The sequence below is a fragment of the Hirundo rustica genome, chromosome 6, assembly GCF_015227805.2.
Source record: "Hirundo rustica isolate bHirRus1 chromosome 6, bHirRus1.pri.v3, whole genome shotgun sequence".
NCBI lineage: Eukaryota > Metazoa > Chordata > Aves > Passeriformes > Hirundinidae > Hirundo > Hirundo rustica.
This window is the reverse complement of record NC_053455.1, coordinates 49,345,660-49,358,851: the sequence shown is the minus strand read 5'-3', so window position 1 is coordinate 49,358,851 and position 13,192 is coordinate 49,345,660. Positions and strand designations below refer to the sequence as shown.

General features: G+C 42.8%; 1 protein-coding gene and 1 long non-coding RNA gene across 3 annotated transcripts; one reads left to right on the top strand and one right to left on the bottom strand.

The window, feature by feature from the left end:
• Positions 1 to 987: 987 nt before the first annotated feature.
• Positions 988 to 4,726, bottom strand: LOC120754689 (uncharacterized). The gene is made up of 4 exons (XR_005701525.2): positions 4,670 to 4,726; positions 2,221 to 2,387; positions 1,939 to 2,092; positions 988 to 1,416 (listed from the first exon to the last, which is right to left on the bottom strand). It is a non-coding gene; the product is annotated as an uncharacterized LOC120754689 (long non-coding RNA).
• A 1,084-nt stretch (positions 4,727 to 5,810) lies between these two features.
• LOC120754596 (L-lactate dehydrogenase A chain) lies at positions 5,811 to 13,113 on the top strand. 2 transcript variants are annotated; one of them, XM_040068373.1, is made up of 8 exons: positions 5,811 to 6,256; positions 7,772 to 7,903; positions 8,644 to 8,761; positions 9,489 to 9,662; positions 10,454 to 10,627; positions 11,428 to 11,545; positions 11,971 to 12,094; positions 12,273 to 13,113. In XM_040068373.1, the coding sequence occupies exons 2-8, from the start codon at positions 7,781 to 7,783 to the stop codon at positions 12,435 to 12,437; spliced, it is 996 nt and encodes a 331-aa protein (XP_039924307.1). In that variant the 5' UTR covers positions 5,811 to 6,256; positions 7,772 to 7,780; the 3' UTR covers positions 12,438 to 13,113. The 2 variants fall into 2 exon arrangements, with proteins under 2 accessions (XP_039924307.1, XP_039924306.1); XM_040068372.2 differs by having other exon boundaries at positions 6,118 to 6,256; positions 7,775 to 7,903.
• The last annotated feature ends 79 nt before the right edge of the window (positions 13,114 to 13,192 follow it).

The following is a 13,192-nucleotide window of genomic DNA, read 5'->3' as shown; positions in this document are numbered from 1 at the left end:
TGTATCCACCTACAGAGCTGCCAACAACCACCACCACCGTAAAACCAAATATTTAAAAGAATACCTTGTGCAGAAACAGTGAAGTTATTTTTCCCCTTGAAGAAGAGCAGAAGAGTAGAGGGCTGCAACACAAGCCAAAATCACCCCTCAGGACTGCTATCCTTAGGCTCAGCCAGCCCATGTACAGCTCTTTAAGGAGTCTCGGGGGTGGCCCAAGCATGGGAGCCAGAATGAAAACATGTGGTGTCCTGTCTCCATTCCATTGCTGCATTTGTGGAACTGCAAGTTAAACTTCGTCTTCCTCCTCCAGGAAGGGACAATCATTTATTAGATAGTCATCTGTAGATTCCTCCAACAAGTCTGTGTGTCTGTAATGCTGAAAAGTACTCTCAGCTTTCTGCAGTGGTTGGTATGGCCCAGCAGCTTCTTCCTTATAGGATACTGATTTTCCAGCAATATAACTTGGAATTCTGATTCATGAAAATGAAAGTTTGGACACAGATTTTTGATTGGGAGAGAATGCATAATCTGTTATCACCCAGAGCATCAACCAGATATATAAGGTCTGAAATGCTAGAAAAATGTCTCTGTCCAAAGGGAAGGCAGTATTATGTAGTTAAGTGCATTCCATTTACCAGAGCATCCCATTTCCTGCAGTTTCTAACTAAATGAGTAAGATTCCAGAGTTGCATCAAGAGAATGGGTTTGCTTGGAATCCTGCATGGTGACTCATGCTTTCATGAATAAATTCACTTCCTTAGATAAACAAAACAAAATCACATGTTCTACTTAGTCCAGCTACCTAGAGTGTTGATTTAGAAAGCTATTGCAAAAAAATACAGTTTTATCTAGCTTTATATTGAATGCATAATCCACTGCAGCTGTACTTGCAAACATAACCAACTTCTTGAGGGGAAAATAAAAACTGGTGTAACTTGGAAGTTCTGGATATTGAAACATGTCAGCTAGAAAGCAGTTTGCAATCAACACCAGACAACTGTCCAAAAAAAAAAAAAAAAGTGGAAGTCTGGGTGTTCCAGAGTTCCAGAAATTGACTGTTATTTACACAGCTCTCCATATTTATTCTCCTCCTGCATCTTTAAAAATAGGTTGTAGAGACACCCAGACCCATAAACACCAGGAAATGAGATTTGCATCAGCTAGCCCCTCCCCTTCCCCACAATGACAGTGCAAAGAAAAGGAGGGCGTGAAACAGCAAAAGCTCTGGATCTCTGTAACAACAGCATCCTTAGATGTGCATGGAAGCAGCCAAGGAGAGGGACCCAGAAGTGTATGGATCATGACTAATCAGTTTTGTGCAGATACTTGTTAGTGCAAGCCAGGATGAAACTCATCTTTCAGCTTTTAGTGTCCTTAGATCAGTCCAAATGGCTTGATGTGGCTCTACTGACCAAACTGGAAGAAAACAAAATATGGATTTTTATGAAGTATGAAGCAATTCCCTGTTTCTTACCCTGGTAAGTATTCCAAAAGAATAATGCAAGAATTCTGGTTCTGTGAACTTTTGGTGTCAAGTTGTACTTTGGAGTCTGGACCTCTCTGGTTCAGGAAAATACCATCTATCAATTTCATGCTACTTTATGGAGCTGAAATGTTTCATAATTAACAAATCTCTGCAGTACCACCATCAGGTTGGTAGATAAAATCACCTTCACATTTTACAAAGGAGAAATGAAGCCATTAAAGCTAGAGGAAATTGTTCAGGTCTCAGAATAAATCAAAGAGAGAGACAGGACTGAACAGGATGTAGCTATGTGTAGCACCAGGTCCTTCCCTCACACACTGACACCATGTGAAAACAAAGCCCTTGATAATGTCAGAGCAAAGGCAGGACTGCTCATGCATGGAATAGCCCCTAGGATTTTTAAATACAAATTAAACCTCAAGTCTCAGGTAGAGTGGAGAAATAACACCAACCTTTCCAGGGCTGGTCAGCATTCCCAGTAGCTTTGGGTTACTGATAACCTCCCAGCTAAGCTGTAGGTCACACAGCAAACTTGCAGGCCCTGGTTTGGTGTCATTCACCCCTGCAGCACCATCAGATTTGACTCAGTCTGTCATAAGCCAGGACCTGAGCAAATGGAGAGAGTAGAAATGAAATGTCACCATGTAAAACCTCTTGTATACTAGCAAAATGGAGAGAAATTTAGTATAATTTTGTATTTTACTGAAAATAGCAAATGTACACATTGAACTCACCTTGTATAACTGTCTCTGGACTTTTTGTGACAATGGTCTAATAGTATCTGGTAGATTAAAGGCAAGCATGTTGTTTAATAAGAATGTGGCATTTGTTTCCATCTGTTATCACTCAGATCCTGATCAACTGCCTCCTGAGGCCAGTGGAAGGGCTCTGCTTCTAACTCCTAGAATACAAATATAAATGTTTCTACAGTCAGCAACTTCTATTGCTTTATTATTAGTGTTTAATCTGTAAAAACTAAGATGAGAGGAGGGCAAGCAGGCTGAGGAAGGGTCAAGCCACCCTGGAGAGACACTGTCACATTTCTGGCATTCCCATCACTCTATCAACACCACTTCCTGCTACCACGATGAAAGGCAGCAGCAGAGAAAGAACAGGAAGAATAAAACTTATTTACACATGTGAGAAAAGGCAACCCATCCCTACAATCAATCACTTACAGGAAATCAAAACTGATCTGGCCTCCATCTTCCAAGTGCAAGAAAAATGCCTGTAATTTGCTCACCCTGTTCTGTTTGTGCTGTTCTGAGCCATTTCTCATTGAAGCTCTCCGAGGCAGAAAATCAATGTCAATCATCCCAGATGACTGCTTTCCTCCTGAACATCTACTGCTGATAAGATCACAAAGGCCACATAAAAGGAGAAATTTGGCCATCACAGCTGCCTTCTCAGTTCTATAACTGAGATAAGTTAACAGGTGAATTAGCACTGACATATTAAAAGCTGACTCTTTTTTTAATAAAAAAGGGTTCTAATCTGCTTATAATCATCACTGAGGACACACTGGGACCAGGATGGTCTTGAAACATCCCAGCTGGTTTTCTTTGGCTTGCTCTACTAAAAGTAGAACCGCTGGTACCTGAATAGGCACCAGAGAGACAAGGACAGCTTGATTGTGACCTGACATTTCTAAGTCTGAAGGGATTTTAGCCTGCTAGCAGTGCTTACTGTTTCCCAAGGAAAAAGTTCTCAAGAAAGCTTCTCAAAACAATCTTGGCAAAACAACTGTTCTTTCCCAAAACAGTCTTTCTCCAGGTGGTGTTTTGCTGTTTCGCTAGTTTCACCAATGGGATTAGAGAGGTGTCATTCCTAGTCACCAGTCATGTTAAGTCTGTATCAGAACACCTTATAAAAGGTGGTAAGAATTAGATAATAAAACCTTCTATACTCTTTGCCTTCTGAAAAATACTTGGAGTCTCTTGTCTTTCTTTTGTGTCCCAACAGCGACAACCTTATGCCTTATAGATAACGGCAATTCATTCTTGATTCTATTCTTGGTAACAAGCAACACAAACACAAGGCAAGTGAAGATGTTACTGGAACTTATACCCTGAAAATCATGTCCAAGTTAATTTTGTCTGAGCCACAGGCTAAGAAGAATCTTACAATACCAATAGTCTTCTCTTAGTAGCTTTGGTCTCACTGTGAGTAGTAAAATACCACTTGCTTTACATTAGTTACCCATTTTAAAATGCTTATTCTATTCAGCCAGTATTGTCACAGAAGCTTCCTATCTTACATTTAAACTCTTTAGAAATAAAAGTTTTTTATAGGCAAAGGTATTTCTTATTGGTCTTAATTCCTGTCAAATGTTCATTTTCTGTCCTGCCAGATGTCTGTAACTCAAACCTGGATGAGATGTTTGGTCCCATTCATACAGAGCCACTGTAAATACAGATTCCTGGGATGCAGAACTAAATCTCCTAATCCATCCTTGAGGCTTCTGACAGAACAAGATGCTCAGTGAACCCAGAATAATGCAGAATGACAGAATTAAATTTCCTTTTCCTCCTGCATTCATGCAAGCTCAGCATCTACCCATACTTCCCTTCCTTAGTGACCAGTCCTCTCTGACATGGCACATCCCACAAGCATGGCTCCTTCCTCCAGCACCAGCAAGGAACAGAGCACACCTAGTGCAACCAATAGCCTGGTATATTTAACCTCCTTTGCTGGAAGTGCTGGTCTTATAATAAGCAGAATTTTGTATTTTTCTGTCTTGTTTCTTGCAAATCTACACAATTCTATGTTTCAAGTCTTTTTAGCTGTTTTCTCACTGGTATTTTTTGTTTCTTTTACTTTGCCAACAGGCTGTCAAATAAATGATGAGGCTTTGGGTTACCGCTGCTGTCAGATCACCCCAGCAGAAGGGAATTGTCACTGGGATGGTATGTGACCAGGCATGCCACATCAAGATAAGCACCTCAAAAGGAACTCAAGTACATTCTAGGAGCAGAGGACAGATATGGCAAAAAATCAGTTAGAGTCAGAATCCCAAAAGAAAACAAAGTCAAAGATTGTAAAGGTACCACAATGAAAATGAATTTAAAAAAAAAAAAAAAAAAAGGGGGGGGGGGGGGGGAAGAAAAAAATGATTACTGTAAAAACAAGAATGAGAAAATAAAGGTAATGCAGCTACTCACACAAGATTAAATTAATACTTACCTGATTTTCAGTAAGGATGAACATGATAATCCATGGGGTAAAGACAGGATACCTAAGAGAAGAGGAGGAAAGCAGAAATGGGTAAAAGATGATAAATTAACACAACTCACAAATGGCAAGCAAACCTCCCCGAGTCTGCTGTTTTCCAGCTGGAGGAGCCAGGCATTCTCAATTCCAGAACCCTGATGTGCACAAATCCAAAAGATTTTAAGTAAATTTGCCTACTTGAAGGCATTACCACAGGACCAGAGAACAGCAAGTTCAAAGAAGTAAGAAATTGTGGAAACAGTTTGGGCCTGTGATTTTGATGTCTTTGCAGTTCTTCTGAAAAACTTGCAAAGGAGAATCTAACTAAAAACATCCTATTCAATGAATAATAAAGGGATAAAAGGTAGAGTGGATTTACTGAAAGCTAGTTTTGTAGGATGACCCACAAAATAGCGTAGTATAAATTTGAAACTTCAGGCATTCAGGAAATACATTTTTAGAAAATTGGTTTTGCTTTTTGTTGGGAGTCCGAGCAACAAATAAGTGAATGGGAGAAGGATTTGCCTTTCCTAACTAACCGCAGGGAGACAGGAAACTGACAGCATGGTGTGACAGAAACAGACCAGTGTGAGTCCAGGCATGGAATTTCCACTAACTTCAGGAAAACATTAGCGTTGTGTTTGAGGCGTCGCTGTCTGACAGTCCATGCAGCAGCCCCTCTCAGGAGAAAAAGCCTTTTAAAAGCATTTAAAATGAGAAAGTCCCTCAGAACATACATCCCAATGGCCAGGGAACCACTTGGATGAGCATGCAGGGCTGAAAAGGTTTGGCTTATATAACGTAACACAACAAATGAGTGGGAATTGGATGTGTAAATACACGGATAGGGGAAGTAAACAACAACAACAAAAAAATCACAAACATCTATCGATTTAGATGGAAATTAGAAGTTGGTTTCCAGGCATTCGACAAGAGGCCCCATCCGGAACTACGGCCATAAACCCCAAAAGAGGAGCAGAAGGACGGCTGGCACTGCCTGGGCGGGAAATAAGGGCAGGAACGCTTGAATTCCTCACAGACTCTCCAGAGCCGGAGAGTTTGCTTTCACTCATCCCGGCTAATAACAGAGAGAGCGAAATTTCCCCGACGACAGCCCTGAGACGAGCCCCGAGGGCGTGCATAGCTGAGCTCCTCAGCCCCACCTCAGCTCCGCTACGGCGCCGGCCGCTCGCCTCCCTCCACCCTCCGCTTCTCTGCTCCATCTTCTATACTCCAGCTCCTTCCCCCTCCCTCCCTCCCTCCCTCTGTCTCTTTGTCTGTCTCTCTGTCTCTGTCGCTCTGTCTCCCTGTCTCTGTCTGTCTGTCTGTCTCTCTCTTTTTCTTTTTCTTTTTCTTTCTCTCTCTCTCTTCTCTCTCTCTCTCTCTCTCTCTCTCTCTCTCTCTCTCTCTCTCTCTCTCTCTCCACCTCGACGTGTCGGCGGGCACGTCCCCAGCGCCGCAGCCCGCCCGCCGCACGTCAGCCACCCAGCCCTTATTTAAGGCGGCGGCCGCCTGCTCCCCCGCTCTGCCACCGCAGCCGTGCTTGGGTGAAGACGCTCGGTAGGTGCGATCGCTGCGGCGGGCTGGGGTGGCTGCGGGAGCTGGGGGTGCAGGAGGAGGGAGATTGCAGGAAGGGGGATTGCAGGCGGGGTGGTCCCGGCAAGCCTCCGGGGGGACGCGGTGGAGCAGGCGGCGCCAGATGCACAAAGCCCACCGGACGCCGCGTGCTCCGCCGAGTCCCCCCGGCCGTGGTGGTATCGGGCACAGCCCTGGGCTTGAATCCAGCCGACGTGATTTCCAGTCACAACCTCACCGTTGTCCCCTCCCTCCATCTCCTTGAGCCTCCGTGGATTAATTTGCTTCCCTTAATCGGTGCGTGTGGCCCCAGGGAGTGATCCTGCAAAGGGACTTAAAGGATGGGCTTGGGGCTGCTTTTTTCAAATATAGCATTAGTGGGCCACCTATCATTTCCCTTAACTTGTTTCTTTGAGGGGTATGGTACTCTTAAAAGGAAAAAAAAAAGAGTTTTTAAGTGTAACAGATGTGCTTGAGTGTGTGGCTCTGATCACCCTTGCACATTAACGTGCTTATAGTGCAAAGGGAGGACTTGGCACGTGGAGAGAGCACTTCATGGCTGCGCTACAGGAGGTTTCTACGCACGAAGACTGATGCAGCTTGGTTGATTTTTCCTAAATATGGGCACTGCTAACTTCCTGTCCCTCCCCTCAGCCCCAAAATTTACAGTCCTTACCTGCTGCTCTGCTTGATTTCTCATGCTCTGAACGAGTTGTTGCCTGTTCAGCAATAGATAAGTCATGAGGTGTCTACTTGAATCTGTCTGTGCAGCTGCTCCTGCCCTGGGCTCTTCAGGCTGCTCCCAGTGCATCTCCATTTCCTGGGAAAGTGTGGTGTTGGTCTTTTACACGGAGACAGTGATGAATGCACAATTCTCTGTCATCATTGTGCCATTTTGGCACACCCTTGGTTGTGAGAACCCAACTAACCATGATGCTGTGCAGCTGGCAGCTAAAATGTGAGAGTGGGAGAGATGGTAATGTCAGACTCCAGCCATCTTAATTCAAAATTGTGCAGTTTCACTTCAAAACTCATGACTTTGACATGGAGGCTCATGCTGTGCTTAAAAAGGGCTTGCCTAAGTGTTGCATGACTTCAGCTCTGGAAATGCTCCAGGGCACAGAATACCAGTTTTTCAGGGTGAGAGAACAAAGATTGGCAGGCTGTGCTGTGCTTAGAAGTACTAAAATGGCTTCCTGTACCTAAATGTAATATGGATGGTCATTTGGAACATTCTACTGCTGCTGCTGGAGCGCCACCAGCTATATAATATAATCAATGGCTCTCAGGCTGTATTTGAGGCAAAGCCTAGGGTGAGCTTGAACAGAGGATTGTCATCAATAATTCAGTTGTGCAATCATTTTGTGGCAGACAGTATTGCCAAATGTTTTATTCGTGTGTTTTGTATCCATTTTCTTATCCTATCTTGCTGGATACAAATATTCTGGTGTCAGTAAAAGCTCCAAAGCTTGGAGAAATAATCTGTTGCTTTCCTTTCAGCAGTGCACCATGTCTCTCAAGGATCATCTCATCCACACTGTCCACAAACAGGAGAGTCATGCTGAAAATAAGATTAGTGTGGTGGGTGTGGGTGCAGTCGGAATGGCCTGTGCCATCAGCATCCTCATGAAGGTAAGTGTCAAGCTTGGGAGGAAGCAGCAGAAGAACCTGAGTCCTAAAAGAGGGGCAAAAAACTAGCTGCCCTTATTATATGAACTTCTGGTTATACTATCCTTTTTTGGGCCTGAAATGAAGCAAGTCTTCAAGCTATTGACAGAGAACAAATAGCTGCAATTCTTGCAAATGAAGTTTGCCTCAGGATCAGACAGAATGTCCTTTATGTATCATTTTAAGGGCTTCATTTACCTTTGTGGGACTTGCAGACTCCCTTCTAAGTAGAAATTCTCTAACACTCTAAATATACAAAAAGATTGAGAACTGAGGATTTATTTTGTCTTGAGCAGAGTAATGGAGTAATTCTTTGCACTGTGGTCTGGAAAAATTGGTCCTTGACACTCTGAATGACTTGTCTTCTGCCTTCAGTTATCATACTGAAAATGCTCTGGTTAACATCAGGCTTGCTTTTCTTGACTGTCAAATAGATTGTGTATGAACTGCTATTAAATTATTCTTCATTATTGTCCTTAATTGTACAGCTATTTCATGCAGAATGTGGTTATGAAAAGTATAAAGTGAACTCAAGGGAGTGGATATGCCAGGGGACTAATTGAAGGACACTGGGAAGAAGTGAAGTGTTAGAGATGAGTGAAATTGTTTAAGTAGCTTTTAAAATAATTGTAACTTCACATTTTAAAAACTGGGGGCTTTGCTGAAAGAGGCAGCAAACTTACCAAACTCTTGGTCTCTTGTAGGACTTGGCCGATGAACTTGCCCTTGTTGACGTTGTGGAGGACAAGCTCAGAGGAGAGATGCTCGATCTCCAGCATGGCAGCCTCTTCCTTAAAACTCCAAAGATTGTCTCTGGCAAAGGCAAGTAGTTGGCTCTCATTTGCTCATTATTTTAACTGGAGATAGCACTTTTTCAGGTCTCACACTGGACAGCCAAGTCTAGCACTTAGCTTGTCACCCTAATAGTGGGGGAGAGAGCTCATGGATATAATAGTACTCAGCTGACATTTTTAAATATACCTTCTTATGGCCAGTCCAGCTAGGAATTTTCTTCCACGGTTCACTGCTCATTGCAGGAAGATGAATTTGTTAAGTACTTGTGCACCTTAGAGAACTTTATTTCATGACCAGTTAACCCCTGAACTCATTACTGCATATTTCTGATAACTTTTAGTGGCAGCCTTGAGTAGGGCAAAGGCTTAACCAGCTTATAGCTTAATTACAGTTCCTACAAGTAGTCAGTTATGGGGGCAGAGCCTTGTTCCTCTTCTACATGGCACTTACCTTGAATGCTGTCCCAACAGCTATCCCTAGTCCTATACGTGGCAGAGAAGCATGGAGTATCATTGCCTGCAGCTGCATGTTACAATATCTCAGTGTTGTTACAATGCCTCAATATTGTTACATGTGGCAATGAGCACTGTCTTAAAATTAAATTCCATTTTCTATAAGAGGCAAAGTCAGGGTAACAATTACCAGGTAATTGCTGCACCTTCAAATTTGAGATCTCAGTACCAAAAGGAAGTGAGAACTCCTGTTCTGAACTGTGTGTAGAAAGAGGTCATTTGACACAGCCTTTTGTCTGCAGATTACAGCGTGACTGCACACTCCAAGCTGGTTATTGTCACTGCTGGTGCCCGGCAGCAGGAAGGAGAGAGCCGCCTTAACTTGGTCCAGCGCAACGTCAATATCTTCAAATTCATCATTCCCAATGTCGTTAAATACAGTCCTGACTGCAAGCTGCTTATTGTCTCAAACCCAGGTTTGTTTTGTGTTCCGTAAGAGGATTTGTCTTAGAGAATAGTGTTTCTTCAGTCAGGTGGCATTAGTGCAAAGGCTTTTAGAAAATATTTGTGCTGGGGAAGAGAAGGCTCCTGGGAGACCTTGGAGAACCTTCCAGTACCTAAAGGGCCCTAAAAGAGAGGTGGACTTTTTAGAAGGGCATGTAGTGATAGGACATTGCTTTAACTGAAAGAGGTAGGTCTAGGTTAGCTGTAAGGAAAAAATGCTTTATTATGAAGGTGGTGAGGCGCTGGAGCAGGTGGCCCAGGGAATTCTGGATGCCCTATTCCTGGAAGTGGTCACAGCCAGGTTGGATGGAGCTTTGAGCAACCTGGTCTAATGGAAGGTGTCCCTGTCCATAGCGGATGGGTTGGAATGAAATGATCTTTAAGCTCCCTTTCAACCCAAACCATTCTATGATACCTATATAGCAAAAAAAAAAAAAAGTCATCTTCCCTCTCCAGGCTCAGCAGTTTGGTCTTCTGAGAAATAAACTTGGGTTTCCAGACCGAGTGATCTTGAACGCACTAAGGGTCACTGATAATTGTATGCATAGCATGAAGGCAGAGCTGAGAGACTGTTCAGAGTAGTAATTATGTTATATAAAGAAGTCATTCTGTTAGCCCACTGCAGTGCCTGGACATGGGCACTGCTCTGTGCTCTGTTCCATGGAACTAGCATGCTGGTAGAACACTGACAGATGAATAGAAGGTACATCCTCATTGTCAGTCTGCTCACGAGTGGCACTTGTTATGCCCGTTCTCCTCACAGTGGATATTTTGACCTATGTGGCCTGGAAGATCAGTGGCTTCCCCAAAAACCGTGTTATTGGTAGTGGCTGCAATCTGGACTCTGCCCGTTTCCGCCACCTCATGGGAGAAAGGCTGGGCATCCACCCTCTGAGCTGCCATGGATGGATTGTCGGAGAGCATGGAGATTCCAGTGGTAAGGGGGAAATAAGGCTGGCTGTTACACAGAACTCCCTGGTGCTTTGTCTGCCAGGAACAACTTGAAAAGCTATAGCAAAACATTGCTCCAAAACCTTTGCACTGCAGCACCTTGAAAACACAAATTACAGTTTAAGTCTTTTGCCGCACAGAGTAACCCTAGATGATCTATATTTGACCTGAATGACTGTGCCTGGAAAAGGTCATTACTGTAACCTGAGCTGGCTAAACATTTCCAGGCTAAATTGTTCACATGACTCCCAAAAATACCCAGACTGAAGCAGCAAGAGGATGAAGTTCTCTTCAAAGGCCTCTCAGATCTGCACCAGACCCACTGGCAGTCACTCAGCTGCAATTCCTGTCATCTCTTAATCACTGTATAGAAAAATTGCTCAGGCAAGTCTGGAGGACAGGAGAAAACACTTTTTCCTTATTTAACCTGTACTTTTCCAAGCAGCACCAGAGCTGTACTGTCTTGCTTCCTGACACCCACCAGAATGCACTTGGAATAAATTCTTACTTTGAGAAAACTGCAAAATACAGTGACTGTCATTTTAGTTCATGTTGCCCAGGTATTTCACATTAACAAAGGTGTATTCAAACTTTGTGACATTGTCTGTAAATGCTGATGTGCTCCTAGTTTCTCAGCCTGCAATTTAGATAGGTCATACTACATTTAAGGTCATAGCTAAATTTTAAGTAATGTGTTGCAGATTAATCCAGCTAGATCTTATGTTAACTGTTAATTTGAGAAGGACTGAGTTATTGTGAGATAATTAATCTATGTGCAACTCTCAGTGCCTGTCTGGAGTGGAGTGAATGTTGCCGGTGTCTCTCTGAAGACCCTTCATCCAGACTTGGGAACTGATGCAGACAAGGAACACTGGAAGGAGGTCCATAAACAGGTCGTGGACAGGTAAATACTGGCTTGGCTTTTTTATAAATTTCAACACAAGAACACACCATGAAGAGCTGAAAAATCTCTGTTCTACAGCAGCCAGATGTAGAATACCTCAGTAGCCCCAAGTGTCAGGATGCAAACATAATGAACATGAAATAGTATTTTAAGGAGTAATGTGGGGTTGGCAGTTAAGTTTTCATGATTAGTAAACTTTAAATTAGGGAAGAGCTAACACTTCTAGACTTGCAGTATAATAGTGGGGACTAGTGTAAAATGCAAATGGAATTATTCACTGCTGAGTTCATTTTGGTCCTGCCAGAAAATCAGTCAAGCTTCTGATGCCTCCAAATTCATCTGGAGACCTCCAAAAGTCTTCTTACAAAGTTGAAGCAGCTCAGTTGATGTTACTTGCTCTTTAATGAGTGTCTGTGTCTCTGCAGTGCCTATGAGGTGATCAAACTGAAGGGATACACGTCCTGGGCTATTGGCCTTTCTGTGGGAGACCTAGCTGAAAGCATTATGAAGAATTTGAGAAGAGTGCACCCCATCTCTACCATTGTTAAGGTGAGCAGCCCCTTTTTCCTACTTTCTGTCTTACTGAGAATTAAGTATCTCTGAATTCTGAAAAACAGTGATCACTTTCTAGTCTAATTTCAACTAAATTTGGTTTCCTGGTAGGGTATTCTATGAAATATACAGACTCACATAAATTCCAGCCTAACAATCCTTACGTACTTTTCAGGGCTTGCATGGAATAAAAGAAGATGTCTTCCTAAGTGTTCCTTGTGTACTGGGCAGTAACGGCATCACTGATGTAGTAAAGATGATCCTAAAACCTGAGGAAGAGGACAAATTAAGGAAGAGTGCAGACACACTGTGGGCAATCCAGAAGGAACTACAGTTTTAAACGTCCCCAAGCAGTTTTTGGTTCTTAGCAGTTTAACGGGTTTAGTGGTTTGTCTTATGTTGCACTTTCCAAGTAAGTCAAATCTTTCAATGTATTATCTCAACTAGAACACACAAAAAGCTCAAATCTGAACAATGGAGTTTCCTGAAGATAGCATTAGGAAACTAATAGAATCTAGGGTTTTCCCTGTTCACAGACACCCATGTTCTTAGCCAGAGCTAGATAACCTAGTCAGTCTTGTTCAGTGAAGTAGTATGACAGAAATCCAGCATTCAAAGCAGCACTGCCTAAAATACCCTTTGCCTTTTCCTCATCTTGTTTCATGTTGGTTCAAAGGAATAAGGAGTAAATAATTGCTACACAGTGTGAAACCGAAGACTTTTCTTGAAGTTAAAGGATTGTCAAGCCAATTGACCAACCTTCTCTACCAGCTGAATAGCTTAAATATTTCACTGTTGATAGGTCCAAGTGTATTTTCCTAACACTGCTTGGAATTTTTGTGGGTCTTTTTTTTTTTTTTTTCTTAGAGAACCTTATTTTTGTGTACTTTATCAGTCTAGTTGTAAGTTCTGTCTCCAGAGCATGTTTAAAAAATGTTAAGGTTTCTATGTGCAACAAGACAGTGACTGTCCAACTGCAGTACCAACTACAACACAAAATAAACCACAAACTGATATTTCTGTCTCCTCGTTTTTCTTAACAGGGCTTTGTCTCCCACATGCAGTTCTACTTCCACCCACCTAAATCAATTCTAT